General features: G+C 33.5%; 2 protein-coding genes across 3 annotated transcripts; both read left to right on the top strand.

Moving 5' to 3' along the window:
• Positions 1-60: 60 nt before the first annotated feature.
• Positions 61-3,225, top strand: LOC132795545 (sodium/potassium/calcium exchanger 4). Of its 2 annotated transcripts, none has more exons than XM_060806336.1 (6): positions 61-198; positions 410-460; positions 547-734; positions 1,622-1,808; positions 1,867-2,238; positions 2,745-3,225. In XM_060806336.1, the coding sequence occupies exons 1-6, from the start codon at positions 159-161 to the stop codon at positions 3,083-3,085; spliced, it is 1,179 nt and encodes a 392-aa protein (XP_060662319.1). In that variant the 5' UTR covers positions 61-158; the 3' UTR covers positions 3,086-3,225. The 2 variants fall into 2 exon arrangements, with proteins under 2 accessions (XP_060662319.1, XP_060662317.1); XM_060806334.1 differs by having other exon boundaries at positions 62-198; positions 263-460.
• An 8,753-nt stretch (positions 3,226-11,978) lies between these two features.
• On the top strand, positions 11,979-23,439 carry LOC132795543 (sodium/potassium/calcium exchanger 3). The gene is made up of 7 exons (XM_060806330.1): positions 11,979-12,499; positions 20,525-20,665; positions 21,673-21,980; positions 22,065-22,296; positions 22,491-22,637; positions 22,714-23,052; positions 23,120-23,439. The coding sequence occupies exons 1-7, from the start codon at positions 12,424-12,426 to the stop codon at positions 23,437-23,439; spliced, it is 1,563 nt and encodes a 520-aa protein (XP_060662313.1). The 5' UTR covers positions 11,979-12,423.
• The last annotated feature ends 667 nt before the right edge of the window (positions 23,440-24,106 follow it).

Raw genomic sequence — 24,106 nt, 5'->3', positions numbered from 1 at the left:
TTATCGATAACAAAGACTGAGAGTGCCTTGATTTATTTCGAGTTGTTGATCTAGTAGCTTTTGAAAATGCTCTAAAAGCATTTACTTTACACAACACAATTTCACATTGTAAAACCAAAAACTACACTTTTCTTTTTCGAACAAAATTCTTTTTTGAAATGTATATCAACTTTAATGCAATACTCGAAGAAGAATTCGGTGAGTTATGAATTCAATGATGGTCACACATTCCTCACACTTGATTCAATTCCTCCGATTGCAGATGCAAACTTTCTACGTACTCCTCATAGAGATAACTTGAACTGTACGCCCCCAGATATTTTAGAGTTTCCAAATTTTATGCGAAAGAAAAACATTGGCTATGTCATTATATCGATATTAATCAGCCTATATCTATTCCTCATACTAGCAATAGTGTGTGATGATTATCTGGTCCCAGCTATGGAACGTTTATGTTACGGTACGTAAATATCCAATATGCAATTGATATTTGATACGAGTACAACATATGTATATGACATACCTTCGTCACACCATTAATCACAGGAATGCGAATGTCATATGATGTTGCTGGGGCAACATTTTTGGCGGCTGCAACCTCGGCACCAGAGCTCTTTGTGTCCATCGTGGGTACATGCGTCACCAAAGGAGATATCGGAGTGGGAACTATCGTTGGGTCATCCGTATTCAATGTGCTTGGTATAGCGGCATTTTGTGGTATTTTCGTAAGCGCGGTAAGAAAGCAAGTAAGAATATATAGAGATATCGATATGAAATTCTAGAATGATATAAAAGAGGTATAAGGAGATATAAAATATAGTAGAGATAAAAGATAAAATATATAGTATATATATAAGATATAAAAGAGAGGATACAGTAGAGATATAGGTATGATAAATATAAGATGTAATAGAGATATAAAAAATTGTAGAGATATTGATATAGTAGAGATATAAGATATTGTAGTGATATATATATGGTAGAGATATAGGTATACTAGGGATATAAGATTCAGTAGAGATATAAGATATAGTGGAAATATAGATAAGGCAGAGATATAATAGATATAGTAGAGATATAAGATACAGTAGCGATATAGATATAGCAGAGATATAGATATAGTAGAGATATAGGTATACTAGGGATATAAGATATAGTGGAGATATAAGATATAGTAGAGACATAAGATATAGTGGAGATATAGAAAAGATATAGGTATAGAAGGGATATAGGTACAGTATAGTATATATATATAGTATAGATATAAGATATTGAATATATAGATATAATAGACATATAGATATAGAAGAGATATATTTATAATAGAGATATAGGTATACTAGGGATATAAGATATATTAGAGATATAAGATATAGTAGTGATATAAGATATAGAAGAGATATAAGATAGAGTAGAGATATAGGTATACTAGGGATATAAGATATAGTAGAGATTTAAGATATAGAAAAGATATAGGTATAGAAGGGATATAGGTATACTAGGGATATAAGATATATTAGAGGTATAAGAGTATAGAGTATAGAGTATATTAGAGATATATGTATGTAGTTATGATAGATATAGTATATAAATACTTTCATTGCATTCTTCTTCTCCCCAGGCAACTCAAATGGACTGGTGGCCAATAACTCGAGATACTTTCTGGTACATGGTATCCATATTACTGCTCTTCGGGGTTCTGTACGATTCGAAAGTGGTGATATATGAGGCAGCTGGTTTGCTGTCATTCTATATCCTCTACATAGTTGCATTGGCATGTGATCGCCGTCTGCAAGGCCTAGTTGGAAGTAATTATCATAATTGTGTTATACACTACACTATACTGTATATTTGATTGGTCTTTAGAGCAATTCGATGAAGATAATATAATGAAAGAGAATCCCATGGAGCGAGAGGAAGATCCTCTGAAAACATTCAAGGAGACAATTATGGAAAGACCTGACCCAGAGGCTAAATTGATCGTAAAAATTTGGTGGGCTATCAAATACCCAGCCGTTGTATTGCTGGCCATAACAACGCCAAGTGCTCGCTCAATATTCCCCTTGAGTATGTTATTGGCGGTGATATGGATCAGCATTATATCGTACTTTATAACTTGGTTGCTCACCATTGTGGGCTACAATATTGGGATACCAGATTCAATCATGGGACTGACCGTGCTTGCAATCGGAACAAGTGTGCCCGAAATTATTTCCTCCTATATAGTCTGCATGAAAGGTAAGGCCAATTAACTATAGTCTTTTTCCTACTCGTATATATAATTTTACGCTCTACTTAAACGTTTTTAACGTTCATACTATTTAATATTCGTAAAGTTTCGTAATAATTAGGTTGAATTTTGTAAAATTTCCATAAATACCTTAATCGATATATTCTCATACTATCGTTAAAGTGTCCTTGATATATCGTCAAACTTTAACTAAACTATCATTTATTTAGCCTCATGCTGTTGTTAAGCTATTAACTGTCACAAGATATGGCCAATCCATTCCGAAATTAGCTCTATACTAAGTTTACTCTTTTTTAAAACTATTGCCAAATTTATCTATCGTCGGACTATCGCTAAGCTATCGTCAATCGATTCTGAAACTATGTTTAACATATTGCAAAGACAATACAAGTTCTGACAAAGTTATCGCCAATCACATTTAAAACTATCCCAACACTATCAATATTTGAAAATTTCCTCAAACTATCGCCAATTTATTTGTCCATCCAATTAGGATACGGCTCTATGGCAATGTGCAATGCAATTGGATCCAACACCTTCGATATTTTCATCTGCCTGGGGCTGCCATGGACAATTATGATATTGGCGAGCGGCAAAAACATTCTAATTAATTCACAGGGGCTCTCAATTACCACCGGACTGCTGATTGGAACCGGTCTCTTGGTTTACATATGCTTTCTTATCACCAAGTTTTCCCTTAACAAATTTGTCGGCTGGTCCAGTTTCATTATGTACGTCTTATTTTTGATCATCTCATCTTATATCGAGGTCGTAACGCTACCGACGGTCTGCGATATTGAATCCGAGGATTATTTGTTCCTAAATTATGACTAATGGAATGATTTCATTTCCATTTATCATTTAATATCAACAACATCAAGATCATTATTTAAGAGCGTGCAAAATTCAATAAATTACTTGTATACATACTCTATGCTATATATAAAATGAAAAATAAAGTTATACATTTGTTGCGTTTCTTTGTTTTGACGTTTGTTTTGTTGTTAGTGCGTATGCGAAATAATAGAATAAGATTTGTCAATCCAATCGCCATATGAAAACACCTGGGGTGTTATCAAGATGCGATTACCGCTGCGATTATTATTTTTTTCGGTGGGTCCTCTTTTAATTTAGTCGTACGTCTTGAATGTACACTCATGTTGGTGGCCATCCAGCAAGGCGATAAGGAGGAGAAAGCTTTCGAATTTTTGTTAACTGATTTATTCAACTGATTTTATCAGTTTTCACTTTTGCCCCCTATTCGAAGAAGTGTATTCAAGAAATCAAGCAGATTTTTTAATAATTGAAATCTTGCTTCCAAGGATAGAAATATAACTAAAAATTTATAGCAAATTTTACGCAGGTGGAAATAGTAGAGAGAAAGGGAACTTAAATAAATCATCGTAGAAATTACAACCGAGTCTTATCAGGCCACAAAAACTGAAATATGGTAGAATAGTCATTTATTTTACTCGCTATTTGTAACATGCAGAATTCATAAAGTATACGATATATATTCTTCATCGGGATCAAGGGCTATTTCCGCCCCCGTAAACCAATAAAGATCGTATAACAAGCGTAATAACTAAGTCTTTATGATTCCTAAAAATGTGGTTGCAATCATATACAATTTGTAGAAGTTATTTATGATATAGTTTTATATGGGCAAAAATGCCTAGTTGCTAAGGATCTTCGATGCTTTGACTGGCAATCTGGTATTTCTGGCAATCTATGGCAAATATTAAATATACCAAATGTCGCTTTAGTATATTTTTGTAGTATTTTTGCTTTATATTAATTTGGTATTTTTGATGTTAGTATCGCAAATATGCAACATATTTTTAAAGTATTTATCCGGTATATCAATTCGGTATATTTTAAGATTAATACCGCACCGTTGCCTTAATTCAAAGTGGGTATCTCACAGTTGAGCACACTCGCCTGTAGCTTTCTTGCTTGTTATCATTATTTTGCGGTGCAAACTTCTAAATTATTTCAATTTTACTAAAGTAAATTGTATCGATTACTAAATCAATTGTTAATCACTAATATTCTATTTCATAAGTGTGTGTTCTATCATCATCTAACATATCTGACCTTTTTGAGGACGGCACTTTAGTCGGCATCGATGATGGGGTATAAATTAAACTCAACTTAAAGATTTTCGATTGCGATATGGCGCTAAACATTTAATGAAATATTTGATTGAATAGCTGCAGGGGAATACCACATACATACATACATATGTACATATAGTATTGCAAGTGATATATAGTATGGGTTTTGAAAATTGTTATCCGCCATATTTGTTACAGTTAGTGTGTGCAGCAGACAATCGCCATATCGATGACGTCAATTCGCTAGCTGTTGTGGTCTGTTATGACATCAAGAATTGTCATTGTCCGTCCACACACACACACACACACAAACAAAGTCTGAAGATAAGTGATTGGAAATCTCTGCAAGAATGTGTGTGGTTATAATTTATATATTATTGATAAGCGTTTAGTACGCACCACAGTTGAAAATCAAAAAGTGATACAAAGCTACAGATACAGATACAGTTACAATTATCTGGAAATATGTTCTAAAGAACCTAGAGACACAAATACTATATCAGTCATTTGAAGCGAAAGGCTTCCGTTTCAGATTTGAGGATAACTGAACCTAATCGCAATTTTCGTATATTATTGATAAGGACATATTTACTATATAATATTTGAACTAAATAATTTAATATTTTTTTAGTATACTATTATAACATATGTATATATATTGTACATTTAGTATATTAGAATACTGTTTTATTTGAAATGGAAATGATAATTGCGATTTAGCTCTATTAGAGTTTTAGTATATTATCATACTGTATATGGTATATGGTAATATATATGGCATACCATATATGATATATTTAGTCATTAGAAAACTATATTATCTTACGGAAAATGATGCTCAAATAAAGGTCAGATTTGGCTTTGTGCACTACAACCTGGAAGTTTCAGTATGTTATCTTATTGTATATCGCATATTTAGTATATTAAAGTACTGTTTTTTTTTAAATTTACAAGTTATTTACAACATTTATATTTGAATGTGTAAAATATGTATAGATAATTTGAAATCTACCATTCAGCTTTGCCATCTACAAGACTTCCGTTCTAATATTAATTGAAAATCATTTCCGTTTTAGATTTGAGGCTGAGCAAACTGACAATTTCAACAATTACTATACTATATATACATTGTACTGAATTTGCACTAAATTATTTAGATAATTTCAAAGTACTGCTAAACTGCGTTAACTAGTAAAATCCAGCACAAATATTAATTGAAAATCATTTAGATAAGATATTTAACATTCGCTAAATTGTGTATTATCAAATCGCTGACATATCTCAAAGAAAAAAAAGAAGAAAAAAATCGCACAATCCTAGAACTTATGGTACGATTTATTCGGAAATATATATTTGACCCACACTTCTCCACGTTTCCAGCGATTAAAGTAAAGTAATTGAAGGGAAAAAACGTTATACGAGCGGGGCGATTGTTTTTTTTTAATTTTTAGGGAATCAATAAATCGGGGGATAAAGTACTTGAGTTTTGATTGTCGTCGCTGTCGTAATTCGCTTGGTAACACCCAGTGAAATTTTGTGAATAAAATCATTGTGCCATCGCCAGTTTATTTTTTTTTTTGGTTTTTTTATGGTTGCAGACGACGGAGACGGCGCGGCAAGCTGAATGTGATTAGCTCGTGACTATATAATCGGTAATTGTGAATTGGGTGTGGGTGCTTCTTGACGCTAAGTCAGCTCTCAAGTGGCCTCTAATCTAGATCGGACTCTCACTTACGATGTCAAATTTTGAGTTGTTTGCCTGATAATCGCGGCCTCAAACGTAAGAAGGAAATAGCGCAAAAAAAAAAAAAAAGAAATCAATTGAACTAAAAATGAAAAGAAATAAAAAGAAACTCGAGCAAGTCTGATTAAAGGCCACACTTGAGATTATAAATAGTATAATCGTAAACGAGTTTGTAATTAATGAAAATAAATAAAATAAAAGTCAACCCAAGTGAATTTTTCAATTGCCATTATGCGAATTTCCGCCAACTCGGTGTTCGATTAATTGATTCAATATTCGAACTTATCAACAACATATTTGAAAAGCCAAAAAAATGCAAAAAAAAAAAAAAAAAATGGGGCAAGCACACGTGTTTCGTTTACTATTTTTTTTGTTTAACACTCTCATAAATTAGTTTTGAAAAGTGAAACCAATCGAAAATACTCAGTGAATAAATCTGAGTTGATATTTTGTGGCTTCACTTGAAATAATAATAAATTATTTGAACATTTCTTAAAATAGTTACTTATTGATTAGACGCACAAAAAAAAAAAAAAAAAGAAATTCATTTAGCAGATTAGACAAATCATATTTCTTAATGCCCTGCATGATTCAGTGCAATTCTTGAGTATTCACATGTGAATAACATGAATTTTTCGCTTACGAAATATTTTTCAGATTTAATCTGGAAATACGTTTTTGGGCGAATTTATATGGAATCGCAGTTCATTAGCTTCAAATGGGCGGAGAAGCTCAGAAAACATACTTCAAAGTCATTGCAAGTGCTAAGAAAAAACCAGGTTGAGGGGAACTACGATTGCGATTATGATGCACATTTTTTGTGGATTGTTAGTCAATCAATTTTGTTTAAAAAAAAAGGATCTAGATTCAAGAGAATTCAGAAATTATAAAATGCAAAATGGTCAAAGTTAAAGTTGCAGATTCGAAGGGAATTTTGTTCTTTGTTTATTCTGTTTTCTTTCTTTTTTAAATGGTTAATTTTTATATGGAAATAATCTGATTTTTTTCAGAAATCCCTCTTGTAAATATTACCATCAATAATAACTTTTCTAGCCACAGGATAGAATGATACGCCCACTTTCTACTTGTCTTAGTTGCTTTGACTGACAATCTAGTATATTTTACACTCTATGGTATGTTTTTAATACAATATACCAAATATAGCCGTTGATCTGGTATATTTAACATTCTTTGTTATATTTCGAAGGTAGTACTATATTAATATACTAAATCTAACCTTTGGTATATTTTTAGTATTCTTATGGTATATTAATGTGGTATATTTTGAAACTAATACCACACTGTTTTGCTTTAATTCAAAATGTGTATCGAGTATCTCACAGTCGAGCTCACTTCACAAATAGAATAGACTGAAACTCAAAGGTTACTAATCCACCAGATAAACTACTAAACACTCCAAGTTACAGTATCAAAAATGTACAACTATAGAGAATCGCATATAGTATAAGACAGACAGGTGAAAGAGAATGGAAAATATTTCGCACGCGTGAGATTGTCATATCTTTCTTTCTCTCTCTCTCTCTCTTTCTTTCTTTCTGAGTATCGTTGGACATTTGAAAGTTGGGGCGGAAACCAGGCGAAGCCAGTTAAGTCGACCAGTCAAAATGTCTATCAGCATTACTTGATTTTGCAGACGGGGGTATGGCTTATTTTGGCCAATTTGATTTATAGTAGAGCGATGCGATACTATACCGACTACGCAATTGTTTTGTGACGTCGTCTCCGGGGGTTCTGATATACCTCGGCGCCATAACAAGTGTGACGTACAGGAAGACGCAACAAACAAACATCACAAGAAAAGGAAAACAAAAAATATATATAGAGTAATATCAATAAAATCAAAAGAAGTGCATTGAAAAAAGTACACTTTATAATCCCAAGTAAAAGTGGACTGACTCGATTGGCAAAAAAGGGTAATCACAGATGGCAGAGATATGATAAAGAAGTTTCTAAAAATAGTCGCGACATATATATGAATATATACATACATATGTATTAATGAACGTTACAACGTTTTTCGCTAATGATATTTCACTTTTTGTCTAGCCAAATTTTCCCAAAAAGGTTTTTTTTTCAGCATACCGTTAGCTAATTAACAAAACTGATCTATTGGCAAAAGCTGAAATATATGATAATTGGTTAAGTGAAGTTTTATGTAAAGTTGTAAATAATCTACAAAAGTTTTTCACTCACGACAAATTTCTAATTTATTTATAAATACAATAAGCAAGAGTTGAATCAATCATTCATATTAATAATTGATCAAATTGTAATGGACAACTTATGATAGATCAATGTACAAAGAGAACGAAGTGACATTGAACGAATAAAAAGGATTTAATAGAAACGAACCTGAAGTCTTATGACTTTATACAAATCATAGAACGAAATGAAAATATATGTAATGTAAAGTAGATGATACGATTTTAAAAACACATTAATTATATATAATTGTATAATTAATTATATATAATATTATATAATTTAAACTTGGTCATCTTATCGACCAAATGCACAAACCAAAATGGAAACAAATGAAACTCAATTTAAAGATATACATATTAAAATTCCGCAAAAATACTAAAATATACCGAGCTTTATATTTGGTATATTGTGAGATACCCCCGCTAACCATTTTCAATAAATATATAGTTTTAAAATATACCTAATTAACATACCGCAAATATACTTAAATATACCAAAAGCTATATTTGGTATATTGACTTATATAGACTATGAGATACCCGCTACCCATTTTTAATAAAGTCATATTCTAAAAATATACCAAATTAATAAACCACAAAAATAGTGAAATATACAATACCAACAGCTTTATTTGGTATATTGGTAAAGTACTATGTATATTCAAAATATACTATAGAGAAAATTACTAAAATATACCGAGCTTTATATTTAGTATATTGCATTTCAATAAATATATAGTTTTATAATATACCTAATTAACATATTGCAAATATACTTAAATATACCAAAAGCTATGTTTGGTATATTGACTTATATAGACTATGAGATACCCGCTACCCATTTTAAATAAAGTCATATTCTAAAAATATACCAAATTAATAAACCACAAAAATAGTGAAATATACAATACCAACAGCTTTATTTGGTATATTGGTAAAGTACTATGTATATTCAAAATATACTATAGAGAAAATTACTAAAATATACCGAGCTTTATATTTAGTATATTGCATTTCAATAAATATATAGTTTTATAATATACCTAATTAACATACCGCAAATATACTTAAATATACCAAAAGCTAAATTTGGTACATTGACTTATATAGACTATGAGATACCCGCTACCCATTTTTAATAAAGTCATATTCTAAAAATATACCAAATTAATAAACCACAAAAATAGTGACGTATACAATACCAACTGCTTTATTTGGTATATTGGTAAAGTACTATGTATATTCAAAATATACTATAGAGTACAATTATACCTCTTATAACTATCTCTCATATTCTCTTAGATCTATAAGCTATATCGTCTCGCCTATTGACACTGATCAAGAATGTATATACTTTATGGGGTTGGAGATGCCTTCTTCTGTCCGATAGGTATCTGGTAGCAGGTTTAATAATCGTATTACCAAAACACCCAAGTTTGAAAGTAACTGGGGAATTCAGTGAGGACTGAGTCATTAATAAAAATCGCATTTGAATGTTGACAAAGTAACCAAAATTCTTTTGGGAAAACACTAGGATTCAAATTGATTACAGAAGATGTTAATATGGGCGTGAGTTGAATAAAATGAATAAAATAAAATCCCAAACACCAGCGGAGAGTGTCTTACGAGTGTGTTTGTTCACAAAACTGAACTTTGCACAATCATAGCACACATTGCGATACGATCGATGCGATGCGATGTGATGCGATGTGATCGATACCTCTGAGCGAGAGACTTTCGCACAGGGAAGTACATTCTGAAAATAATTAATGGATAAATCGTTGCTGTCGTTTTTCTTTTTATTTATACCAGTTACTCCAGGGCTAAAAGTGTATGATAAGTTAACTAAGATGACAAACGAATAATAAAACTACCTTTAAAAGTTTTTCCAATATTTAAGAGATACAATACATAATATACTTAGATGATGTATTTAAGAAACAACCTAGTTTAATTATGATTAAACTTTCTCTAAGATAAAACACATATCGGGTATCTTAACGTCGAGCGACACTTTTGATTATCTTACATGTGATTTTTTTTTTTTAATTTTTATCAACAATGCAATCAAGTGTGCAAGTTGTAATAATGCTGATCAGGATCGCAAAAATAGAGATCAATTAAAAACAGTAAGTGATTGTGTGTATGAAAGTGAAGCAAGTGAATGCCCCCGATTACTATATATGTTACATACATACATATAGTACGATCGAATGATTGCATGACGATTAAGCCAAGATCCCGTTTTATTGAGATCTCTGGCACGTGAGCATTATAAATAGGCTTTGCAGTTATAGCTTTCCAGTTAAGCGTGAAAATACCCAAAGTATTTTCATTTGATTTCAATTTGCAAGTCGCCATACAAATGACTTCAAGTTTGCGGTTAAGGTTTTGTCTCAGCAATATTACTATGTTAGATTGATAAACTGTCGCGCAGGCACAAAAAACTAGTAGTCTTTTCTGAGTGTTGTTGCTTTAGCAAGTTCTTATCAGAGCGCGGTAACTGCTCTATTAATGAGCACACATGCCTCAGCGTTACATGCTCAACTCAACTTAAAACAGGTACAAAAGCTATAGACAAATGTGCTTTACTTTGAGATACCCGACAACTATTTGTATGCTTTTGTTTTTTTGGCAATCAAATGGAACACATTTTTTTTTTTTAATGAGTAATTAGTTTAATTGAATTTTTATAACTCGCCTTAAGTCTGACATAGAGTTATTTTTATAGATGGACAGACAGACAGACGGATGCGACATTATTTACAGCGTACAAATTTATGATAAAAGAAGAGCTTTATAAAATATTTTTTTTTTTTTTACTTATTTTTAGTTCTTTTTCTTATATATTAAAAAACATATATATGGGTAATTCTTTAGCGTCATAAACTGAAGAAATTTTCAAAATTAGTAAAAGTTATTCTTATAGCTATCGATTAGCACAAATATTGGTTTAGAGTTAAGATTGATTTTAAGTGCCATTTTTGGTGTTACCATAATAATTTGATAATTTGAATCTATTAATTTTTCCAATTATCTTGAAAGAACAAAATGTTATCAAATTTATTCTTTGCTATAATAAAAGTGTGAATCAATAACTATGAGAATAAAAGAAATGTTTTGGTATACGTTTTTTTCCTGTCTGTCTGTCTGTCCATCTATAAAAATAACTGTATGTCTGACTTGAGTTACCGCAATGCAATGAAATGAAATTAAATACATATATATATATTTTCTTTTAGGGGGTCAACGATAACTTCTCACTCAGTTATTGAGACCCTTCTACACCCTTCAGATAACGGGTATAATCAGCGGCAACAACGAGCGAGAGTGATACCAAAAAAATAATGCACACACACACACACACACGCACAGCTGTTATTACAATATCAGAATTGAAATGAAAATCACTCGAAAAAAAGAACTGAAAAATTGTTGTTGCTGAGAACTTGTCTCCAGTCAGAGAGTTATCATCCAATAATAATACTCTATCACGTCCAAAGCAGCGACAGCGGCAGCGGCAGCGCGTTGACAGCCGACAGCAGCGACGCTGACTGCGACGTCGACTGCGCGGTTGGCGTCGCTGTTTATTATTAAGACGCGCGCGCGCTGGCCGCACTTAATTAGTTGTGCGATACAATTCTAGCCAAGCGGTTGGCGTACCAGTAGCAGCAGCAGCTGCATTTGCGAATTCAAATACAACCGACGACGACGACAACGAAACAAATCACAAATTTTTGTAATAAATATATAATAACACGTCAATTCACAAATATATCGAATCGATCGAGAAAAAAGCTGATGAAGCAAGGCTGCTGCTCAATTCAATTCAAGTCAAAGTCAAAGTCAATGTTTCAACGCGTTGCGCATACGCCGTGTGTGTTTTGCTCTAGCTACAATTTCCAACCATAAAAAACAAAAAAGGAAAACAGACAAACAAACACTTTGCGAAAATCATTCAACAATTTTTTTGTGTTTTGTGCTTGTTTATTTTATTCTTTTTTTTTTTTGTCGTCTCAACACAAAAATCAAAGCCAAGTTTTTTTTGGAGAAAAAATTTGCGAGCTTTTTTTTTTGGTAGATAGAATGTTGAAAAACGCGCGCCTTTTGCTTGGCGTTTTCATCGTGTTTGCCAGCCTCATAGCGGATACACAAGCAACAGGTGAGTAAATAAAATACGAGTACTCCAAAAAAAAAAGATACAACTTTGCCCAAAGAAAAATCGTGTGCAAGAGAAACAGTCTGAGACGCGAAACTTTCAATGGATCGTGGGGAATTTGGAGACAACAAAAGTTCTTCAAGCAGATGTTAACTTTAAATATAGCATATCAAATTAAAAACTAATTAAATTATAGGGGTAAAGATGTATTAAATGTGTAGAGAAGCTACATAAGAGAGGGAAAATAGGAATACAATAACAAGACAATTTCCTATTATTCTTTTCACGTTTGCTGCATCAATCGTCTCATATTTTAAAGCCGCACAAAGTACACAAATGTCAAGTCAAAGTGCTAAAGTAGCTGACATAAAGATAGTTGTACGACTAAAGTCTTAAACATTGTTGTTCATTGGTCTAGTCCTACTTTTCCAGTTACTATTATTTATTCACTGACAAGCTAGATACAAACAAAAGAAAAACAAAATAAACTAGTTTACAAGCGCACAAAAGGAAAGCGAAAGTTGCGTTACGTTTGTAAAGCCGCTTGAATACGGTATTTTCGAGGGTATTTGGTATTTGGTATTTGGTATTCAATACTGCAGTTCTTTGCTGTGCTGATGCCCATGAATACACAATGAAAAGACCCAAAATTTAAATAAAAAACAAAAAAAAAACTTGATGCAAGTTACCTTGCCGCAACTTCCATAATTTATGCACACACTCAAAAAAATACCTTCACAATGTTGATTTTGTTACATTTTCATTACATTTAATCTAACAGCTGTCCGATAATCATAGATAAAAAAAAACACTATATAAAACATACAAATCTTTCGTTATGCTGATAAATCAGTTCAATTTTCACTATCAATCTCTGATTCGATTCCCAAACAGCTGGCAGCATTCACAGCACTTCTCCCTCGACTTATCAGCGACGTATTAAGATCTAAAGACCCCTCAAAAAAAAAAAGAAAATAAATAAATAAAATATGATATACACTTACAAACCTGACGCTTCTTATCAAATTTGACCGCTGATAAAGTCGCTTTTCTTTGTCAATTATATATTTGTTCTATAAATTCAATTCGCCTCGCTAATTCCATATTTTATTTGTGCAGCATTAAATGCAGACTTATTAAATAAATTATTGTTATTCAAACAAATACGAGTATTCAAGGTATTCAATCAAAACTGTTTGAACTTGCAGATAATATTTGACAGGCAAATGCAAAAGTGATTTTCAAGATATTGTATTTTCTCTGTGTCGCACACTCAAATCTGAAAACTCATTAGTTCTTGTTTTGCCTTTTTTATCAAGCATTTAAATGCAGATAACACACATCGAGAGTCAACAATAAATACTTCGAAACAGACAGCATCAGGTGACAACGCTGATTATCTTATTGATAGCAAAGTTCTGTTCTCTGCCGCAAAGGCAGACACATTCAAAAAGATCCAAAGGAAAGACAAATCAACTATCAATATCAAAACAGTTTAAACATTACTGTGAGATACCAATTGTAAAAAAAAAAACAAAACAGTGAAGTATTAATTTACAAATATACCAAAATAATATTCCGCATAAATACAAAAATATACCAAAAGCTATAATTGACATATTTATAAAGTACTACATTCAAAATATACCATCGAGTGCAAAAATACTAAAAATATACGAATGACTATAATTGATATGTTGATATTATACTATGTATATTCAAAATATACCATAAAGTATAAAATATACCAGATTGTCAGCAAAGCCGTAGTATATAATCGTTTTTGCCATACAAAAGAATTTCTTATTATTCCTAAAATATACCGAATTAATATTCCGCAAAAATACAAAAATATACCAAAAGCTATAATTGACATATTTATAAAGTACTACATTCAAAATATACCATTGAGTGCAAAAATACTAAAAATATACGAATGACTTGATATTATATACCATAAAGTATAAAATATACCAGATTGTCAGAAAAGCAGTTATTATTCCTAACATATACCGAATTAATATACCACAAAAATACTAAAAAAAAAATATGCCAAATGCTATATTTTTGGTATTTTGATACAAACATCTTCTTTTGGGTAACAAATACAATAAGAAACAATAATTAGTGAATAGCTTTTCTCGACTTTAATTTCAATTATTTATAATTAAATTTAGAGTTAGTTTCAATGAGAAAAATATCAAAATCAAAAATGTTGATAATTCTCATTAAACATCATTTAATGCCGTTGTTGTCGAACAACAAACCAAGAACAAACCAACCTGACAACAGTCAGTTTTCAACTTTAAATCATAACACAACACTCGAGTGTACTTCAGATTTGAATTATCTAATGTGTACTCTCCATCATTTCATAATAATTATTGCATAAACTGGGAAACAATACAAACTGCGGTAATTACAATTAACAGCCAACAATTACGGCGGATCAGACTGATCACTGATCACCGATCACCGATCACCGATCAAACTGATCACAGCAGATTCAACATAAATAACACGACAGGGCGGGAGATCAAAATGTGTGAATTCCCCGATTCCTTGGAACTGATCCCGGAGAATCAGGCGACCTACAGAAAATAGTTAACCAAAGTTCGTCCCACATATTGTTAACAACATATTTATAAATAAATTGGTGTTTTTCGATTTTCGCTGGAAGCATGAAAAGGCAGAATTCTAATTTGTCTTCCACTATGCTGGAATCTGGCTTTGGCACTTTCGACTCCCCGCAAATCGAATTCACCTGTTTTGTTTGTTTGTTCTTTGAGCCAAAGTTCAATCAATTTAATAATCACAACATCACAGCATCCATGACGTTTGCAGTCGATAAACAAAATAGTAAGCCCACATTAGTTTGTAGTATTTGTAGTTGGCAACAACAACTTACAAGTGCTTACAATATTATTTACTATTTATTTTCATTTGATTTTATTTTCCATTTATTTTGTTTTTGTTTTTTTTTTTTTTTTTATCATCGTCATCGTTGTTGCTGCTTCTGTCTTTATTATTTCCCTCCTTCGTCGTTTTTGCCGGCGCACATTTATCATCATCGTCTCTCTGGTATTTGTCGAACAAACAGACAAACAAGCCACAGTCAGAGCCAGAGCTAGAGCCACAGTCAAGCAACCAACCAGACAGACAGACAGCCAGACAGCCAGACAACGGCGCCTTCGTTTGATGCCAAAACACTGGGCAACAAAAAACCAGCTTTAATTATGATATTATTATTATTATTATTATTATTATAGTAACAGGTGTAATATATGAGGGAAGAACCTGTCTGGAGTGTCTGAGCAAACTGTTTTTCATTTTTGTATTGATGACGAATAGTTCAAACTTAGTTTAAATTTAAAGCCAGAACAAAATTTGTTTGTAAATAATATCGCGTGATTTGTGTTCCACATTCTTTTCACAATTTGAATATATGAGATATAGATAGATATAGCAATGTCCGACTTTCATGTTTCCTTCAATTTCATTTCATTCCATTTGTTCACTTTTATTCATTTTTCTCTCGATTTAATTTTCCATTTGTTCACATTTATTTGTGTTTCCTTCGATTTCATTCCATTTAATTTCTTCACATTTTTAAATGCTCCCTTAAATTTCATTCCATTCCATTTCTTCACATATAGAATATATATATATATATATATAGAATATATATATACATAATATACTAGCCTCTAGCAATAATATAAATTTTAATCTTTCTATCCATTTCAATTAAATGCATTTCCTTTCAATAATTTGCCTTCACTTTCATTTCGTTTACTTTAATCATTTATTTTGCTGCAAGTTCTTAAAATGATGAAAATACTATTCCATATTTTTGGTTGGACAGTGTTTAATAATCGCATTTGTTGATTTAACAACAATTAGCAAGCAGTTTTCAGTCGGCTTGGGAAACCGATTGATTTGCATTGAGTCGCAACACGATCAGAGAAACGAGTTGCCAATTAAACGGCAAAGTTGCTACAATATTTTTAATACAAAAAGAAGAAAACAAAAAAAACCAAAAACAAACGCAGTGATAATAATAGTAATAATAATGAGGGTGCGAGAGGAGGGCGGCTCTGAAGTCGAGTGTTAATAATACTTAGTTAAACATTAAATAAACAAAATGCATTTGGGGGCGTCGGCCAATTCTCTGTACTTCGCGCTTCGTGGAGTTCCCATTTAACGGGCGGGGGGGGAGAAGAAGTTGAAAGGGTCTCTCGGGTAATTATGGCAAAACATTTTCCGATTGCAAATCGAATGATAAATTGCACAATGAAATGCATCAATGGACATACAGAATGTAAATATTGATGTTGATAATAAGGGAGCCCGATGGTGACGTATTTATTATTGAGGTGCGGAGGGATTTCCCTAATTGAATTCCACAATTTCCGCATACGAAATACTTAAAATACTTAACTATATAAATATAAATATAAATATTATATTAACTGGGTTTTTAGCGGCACTCATTCGACTGTTTGGGTATTTCTCCATAAGATGGAGATCAGATCTGATCTGATCCGATCCGATCCGATCCGACCTCCATAATCAATGGGCGTAACCCCAACCCCCAAGCGACAGCTGTCAACAGGTTCAATAAACTTGTTTGTGCGCAGCTAAGCGCAAGCTTTAGATGCAATCCCATAACCACACACGTTCACAGTCACAGTCACAGTCACAGATTCACACATTCGTATTTGTATTCGTTTATTCACATTCACATTCACATTCACACACATCTGCTGCAGTTCCAAGCACTCGCTATAAGATGCGGCACCTGTTGCAGCAAAGCTGCAACTTGACAAAAAAGGCCGACAAGAGCAAGTTTTGTGGAATAGTTTTAACTAAATTGCAGGGTATTGGCATTACATGGGGTATAACGTTTTGTCGAAGTGGCTTGTGACATCATAAAGACTAGTTTAAGGTCGCTCACTCTTTGTTTAGTAAGTGCTCTTTAAAAGAATTCCAACTGTTTGTTCTGTGTTTTAATATGAACATTCAATGAATTCTGTTCGATTCCAATTGGTTCCTTTCGACTGTCATATTTGAATTCTGTTCAATTCCATTTCGTTCCCGTTGACTGCTTAACCAGTATAACATATTTCACATTCCTTTATTCTTTGAAAATTCTCTTTAAATTTCATAAATTTGCTTCTATATTTTTAATAAATTCTGTTTCATTCCATTTCGTTTCTGTTGACAGCTTAAACAGCATAGTTTTAGTTTCATTATTCTTTGTAAATTTTCTTCCATCTTTCCACATTCCCTTTATTCATTGCAGCAGATTCGTCTTCCAATACTTTTTCATTACATTCCAACAAACGTTTATAGGGTATTTCCCATGTCGACTCGCATTTTGTTTATGGGGTTTATGATGCTGTTGTCTTTTGGTTGCTATGCTTCAATTTTCAATTTTCAAGTTTAAGTTTTATTTAATTAACCAAATTATGTCTGATTATTGCTGCAGCTTATTTTATTGTTCTCCGCAGCCAGCTGCTAAAGACATGCAATTCTTCAAAAAGCACCCACATAAACAAAACAATAACAAATAAAATAATAAAACAAAAAACACGCATACTGGGCATAAACAAGTTGGTGCAAAGCTGCCGAGCGTATCGCACGTGCTGAAAGAGTTTCAAGCGAAAAAAAAGGTCAAAACCAAATACCTAAGTGTTGTGCATAGGGAATAATAACAATGAAGAGTAGAGATACCTGGGCTATAGTCGACAAACGAATACACTACGAGCACAAGAGTTGTGAAGAATTTAGCTATAAATAAACGGCGAAAAGAGTAATGCATATTTAAAGCTCACAAATTATATTAAAATGAAATAATCTATACAAAAAAAAAATGCAGAAATATTTAACAAAAGATAATAAATATTCAAAGCATTAAAGAAAGTTGAAATCGCTTAATTGACTCAACTGTATCTTTATATCTAATGTATTACAAATTGCATTAAAATATAGTGGAAGTTATATACACAATATTTTATATGCATAATGAGTGATCATTCTTATAATGCTTATATTACAAAATGCATTAAAATGAAATTATCTATAAAAATGTATAAATATTTTAGGCATCAAACAAAGCTTAACTCGCTTCATTTCGAGTCAATTGATTTTCTTGATTCAAAATTAAGTATATTTATTTCTAATGCATTACAAACTGCATTAAAATGTTGTGGAAGTTAGATAAACTTTGATATATCTTTACTCATACGACTTATCATTGGAAACTATGGAATGCTTTTGCTTGAATTCCTTAGACCCAAAGATACACATATTCATAATTAAACGTGCACTAGTTATCGTACATTTACGGCCCATAAAATGTCTGGCTAAAACTTCAACGTATTGCCAATTTCATGGGAAAACAATGATACCTTCAGACGGAGTAACAACAACATGTGAATCACTGCCCTATGGAAGGTTGTAAAAAAAAAAGAGGGGGCGTGAGAGAAGGTTGTATATTTTGTGTATTGTACAAGAGTTTGCTCAAGAAATGTGCTGATAAGACATATGTATGCCAATCAGACAGCACGGCCACCCACCCGATCCCAGAGAGACCCACAACGACTGCGACTGTGATTGTGACTACGACTTCGACTAATTGTGGCCAATTTCATGGGAATTAACTTACAAAGATAAAAACGATAGACAGGAATTATTTCGGCCACTTCGCAGTAAGCCGAAATTATTGCTAATAATAAACCATAAAAAACCAAAAACGACAAAAAATGTGAAAACAAATCGTCTGTGATGAGTGTTTCTCGTATTTTTGGATGACAATTCAATTTCCTGATTATGAACGGAACAAAACGGAACAAATCGGCGTAAACAATTAGCCATAATAACAAGTTCATAAAATATCCCAATCAAAGTCAATAATAATATTGCGCTACGATAGCTTCTTAACTTGGCTAAACTTTGGAGGGCGTATTGAGCAGAAAAAAGGCATTAAATGTTTATGTTCCGACTTGTTTGATTTACAATTTATGCAATTAGGCATTGAAATCGCATCCACAGGTATAACTATGTACCTCAATTACTGCGTCATATAATTGTTTATCTGCTCCACGAATTGTGGAATTTTTTTTCTTTCTTTGCACCTTTTGCGTGAGAATTACACTTAAATGAAATCATTCAATCGCCAACACCACCAGCCATCATGGAATGTAGGGGGGAAAAATGCCGATCTTGACCTGCATAGCAACAGAAATGGTTGAAGAACAAATTGGCAACTGATCGTTACAACTTCAAATTGAATGAAAACTTTGGAATCAGACAAATGGGACAGAATCAAAGCAACACAAATCATGCAGATAATCCATTTGAATGTAAAATTGGCTTTTCTTGAAATATCCCTATTCAAACAATCAAAAATACCATTTCAAATGATCTGGTCACACAAGGACTTTCTCTTTCCTTTTTGGTCTTGAACTTAAATGTGAATGTGTTCGGTTTTGCTGTTGAAAAATATGAATTATTGAAAATATTTAAATATTGACAATAATTAAATATTCAAAATAAAATGCGACAGCTTAAAAGGAATAGAACATTTGCTATATTTAAGCTTTGAAGAAGATATAGAATGAAAAATTAAGCATTATAAATAAATGATTAATTGGATTAGGAGAATGATGAAAAACAAGAAAGAACGCAGCTACCCATTTTAAATAAAAGCAAACAGAGCGCACCACAAAAATATTTAAATATACCAAAGGATATAATTGGTATATTGATGTAGTACTACATTTTCTACACACTCTCTCTCTCTCTCGCTCTCTCTCTATGCTCTGTTAACTTAAACCTACCGCAATCGAGGCGTGTAATTTTGAGGGACTACAGACTCGGAATCTTATCAGATCATTAACTTTCGTTAACCCAGTCAGGGGTGTTATCTGCATTATTTTCTTTCAAACTTAGTCATTAAAATAATTTTACTGCTATATGACATACATTAATAAATGTTGATTTTCCCCGCTCATCCATTTGCAGCGAACTATAATGACACCAACTTTCTGGAAGCATCGCTAAGATATTTGGATGAACAGCTACTATTCGATATACTGCCCAGGGCAACGTGTCCTGGCGAGGAGGCCGATGCGCCGCTCGATGAGTTTGCCGAGATATTTACGGGTAAGTAATGTGAAATCGATAACGATAACAGCATTTATCGTTGCAATTTCAATGATTTCGATTGGGGATTGGGGATTGGGAAGTGGGGAGGAACAACTCCACTTTTATCACCTGTTCAACTGTGTGCAAAAGATACATACATACATACACTTGAACTTGTTGTGTGCACCCCCAAGGTGCAATGGTCAGTCAATGATGTTCAATGCTACGTAGCTCTTCCTGCATTGCGACTCAGCGTTAACGGCGTTATCACTGGGCCAGGGTCAATACAAGTGCTGCGATAAGCGCGTTAAAAATTTAGGAGGGGGGGACAGAAAAAATGCTCAATAAATCAGACGTCGTTTCGGTTTGTGTTGTTGTTTTGTTTAAAAGCTCCCCATATAAACTATTATACCGATCTGATTGTCTATTTTTACACTCTCTTTGGGCTGCTCTTCAAATCGCGGCGGCCCTCTTATCGCGAAAAGCAACTCGTGTGTGTGTGAAAACCTTTAATTAAGCTACAACAACTCTGAGGTACATGTCGGACCCGCATGCTTACTATACCTACTATATAATAGTTTAGCTATGAATGTATCTCGTTAATAAATATCACAATGCCAATTCTGATTATAAACTGGATAGACGGCAAGATAAGGCCATAAGATAATGCTGCAAGCAAAGCCCTTTGAAGTTGATACTTCGCCACACTTAGTCAGCATCTAAATTGGTTGCTTTTGGTCAACGCTCTTAAAAAGAATTGAGATCCGTAGACACAAAAGAATTCATGAGCAGCCAAAAGATAGTCATGACAAATATTAAATATAGATAGCATTGTTTAGCGCAATTAAAAAGAAAAATAAATAGAACATGCAAAGCTATGTACACTTAATAATTCGACTGTTAAACTTAATTTTCAAATAAGAAATACAAGTACCAAAATTTCAGAGCATTAACTCTGATGCGAATCGTTTTCACATCAATCAGTATTATAACCCATTTCCCCCCCCTTTTGGTTTTTCTTACAGTGGAACAACTACGTCAGGGCTGGGTAGTATTGCATGTGTTTGCAGCCATCTATTTCTTTATATTGCTTGCGATTATTTGCAACGATTACTTTCTGCCCACCGTCGAGTGCATCTGCGAGGATCTGCATCTATCCAAGGATGTGGCGGCAGCGACATTTATGGCCACAGCCACCTCAATGCCCGAGTTTTTTACGAATACGATAAGTACACTGATACTTGAATCGGACATGGGTCTGGGCACGATTATTGGCTCTCTAATGTTTAACACATTGGGTGTTGCTGGCCTCGCAGCCCTCTGCATCAATAAGGTAAGTGGTGCGAAAGTGTTTTCAGTGTTTGGTTTGTGATTAAAACGCTTAAAACATTCATCGACCATTTTTGATGTTTTGCAGCCAGTGCAGTTGGACTGGTGGCCTATAGCTCGTGATTGTGTTATCTATATCTTCAATACGATCGTATTGCTGGTGCTCGCTTGGGGCGGTAGCATTAGCTTTGTCGAGTCCTGCATTATGATGGGTTTCCTGGTGCTCTACTATCTGATCACATTCAACAACAACAAATTTATGCCTGCAATACGCGTCTTTATCGAGGATCGCATGAACTGTTGCTTCTCCACGCGCTACGGTAAGTTTTCTTAAAATACTATTTTTCATTAAGACTTAAGTTTAAAGAAAATCTCACAACCCTATAAAACTTGTCTTTGCGCTTAAATAGTCCAAACATTCATACATAAATTAAGAGTAAGGATATAGATATAAAATACTTTCATATACAAACAGGAAAAACGAAAGTAATTGATTTTCATTTTCCTTTTTTAGACCTAACGGAACCGCCAGAGAATAGCGCCAAAGCACAACTGCCTTTGAAAAAGGATCCACTTTCAGGCGATGGCCTTTTTGTGATCAATTTCCCAGAGAATACCTCTTCAATGTCTTCGACAGCCAACTTAACACACTCAAAGAATTGTAAGTAATCGACTTACCACCACCGGTTCGATTACAGCTTTTAGCAATCGATAATCATTTGACTGTCCTTTCACAGGGAATGGCGAAGATGAAGAAGAGGATCAAATGCCCGATAGCATTTTTGCCTATCCCCATCATGCGTCACGTTTTATGAAATGCTGGTGGGTCTTTGTTTTTCCCATCAGACTGTTGCTGCGCGTCATCATTCCGCATCCGATGCGTCATCGCCGTCTATATCCCTTGTCCTTTATCATGTGCATTATCACAATTGGCGCGAACGCTTATCTTATTGTCTGGATGTTAACGGCGTTCGGTGTGGCCATTCATGTGCCCACAATTGTAATGGGTCTCACATTTCTTGCCGCCGGCTCCACGATGCCCGAAGCGGTCTCCAGCCTGATTTCGCTGCGCAATGGTAAAGCACTTGTCTGCATACAACTTACGATTCATTTTATTAAGTTTGTATTTTGTTTTCGTTGCAGGTGAAAGTGGCATTGGTGTATCAAATTCATTGGGCGCCAATTCGTTGGCCATTTTGTTATCGCTCGGCGTGCCGTGGTTTGTGAAAAACTGCATGAACTATGGCACTGGAGAGAAGCAGCAAGTGGGCACCCAGGGTATCGAGTACAACATTATCATATTGATATTATCGACAATTGCGCTCTTCATTATATTGAGCTGCAGCGGTTACCGACTAACGAAACGCGTGGGCGTCGCACTGTTTGTTGTGTACACTGTTTTTATAGTACTGCAAATCCTGATCGAGATGAACGTGTTCTTCCCGCTCGTTTGCAGCAGCTAGTTCCGGTTCACCAATTGCAACTTCAGTTCCAGTTCAATAGCTTCGTTCATTCGAGTTGGGAGTTTCATGCTATCGAGCTTCTGGCTGGCACCAGAACAATTGTCATTGAATGAAATTCCAATTCGCTGAATGTCTGACTGCTATGTTATCTACTCCAACAACTGTATTGATTGTGTATACGACCTGTTACATTAATAATTTCATGTATAATGTGTGTATATAAAGAGTATCTGATAAAAAGGTGCTTGTGACACGAGTTAGTTAGTGCCAGCTACTTGTAGAGTTACCACCTAGACAATAAGTGGGCATTACCTAACCTCAAAGTTTGTGAAACATTTGTCATAAGGATATTTTTTTTTCGTGTTTTGTTATTTTAGCTTAGGTACTCCTTAAGACTGTCTACTGTTTAGGTATAAATACACGATTATTTATAAACAACAACAACAACAACCACAACAAAAAACAAACCCTATTCGTCACAAAAACAAAAAACATTCCAACTGGTACCAAAGCGCAATATTCTATGTACTTAAATAGATCGAGCTATAAGCTCAAAGCGAATTACCACTAAGAAACCAAAATGCTAGTACTATCTATATATGTACATATATCTTAACTATCTATAAGTGCCCTGCGATATTTATGGCCCTTGGCTAGACTTTCCTTA

This window comes from Drosophila nasuta, chromosome X, assembly GCF_023558535.2.
Source record: "Drosophila nasuta strain 15112-1781.00 chromosome X, ASM2355853v1, whole genome shotgun sequence".
Lineage (NCBI taxonomy): Eukaryota > Metazoa > Arthropoda > Insecta > Diptera > Drosophilidae > Drosophila > Drosophila nasuta.
This window is presented reverse-complemented; position numbering and strand designations above follow the sequence as displayed.

What these genes read in the sequence shown, in the direction of transcription:
- LOC132795545 (XM_060806334.1), top strand. Translation starts at nt 159, where the DNA reads ATGTATATCAACTTTAATGCAATACTCGAAGAAGAATTCG. An exon ending in GTGGTATTTTCGTAAGCGCG is followed by an intron (nt 735 to 1,621) that starts GTAAGAAAGCAA and finishes TCTTCTCCCCAG; the next exon opens with GCAACTCAAATGGACTGGTG. An exon ending in CTATATAGTCTGCATGAAAG is followed by an intron (nt 2,239 to 2,744) that starts GTAAGGCCAATT and finishes CCATCCAATTAG; the next exon opens with GATACGGCTCTATGGCAATG.
- LOC132795543 (XM_060806330.1), top strand. Translation starts at nt 12,424, where the DNA reads ATGTTGAAAAACGCGCGCCTTTTGCTTGGCGTTTTCATCGTGTTTGCC. An exon ending in AGCGGATACACAAGCAACAG is followed by an intron (nt 12,500 to 20,524) that starts GTGAGTAAATAA and finishes ATCCATTTGCAG; the next exon opens with CGAACTATAATGACACCAAC. An exon ending in CTTAACACACTCAAAGAATT is followed by an intron (nt 22,638 to 22,713) that starts GTAAGTAATCGA and finishes GTCCTTTCACAG; the next exon opens with GGAATGGCGAAGATGAAGAA.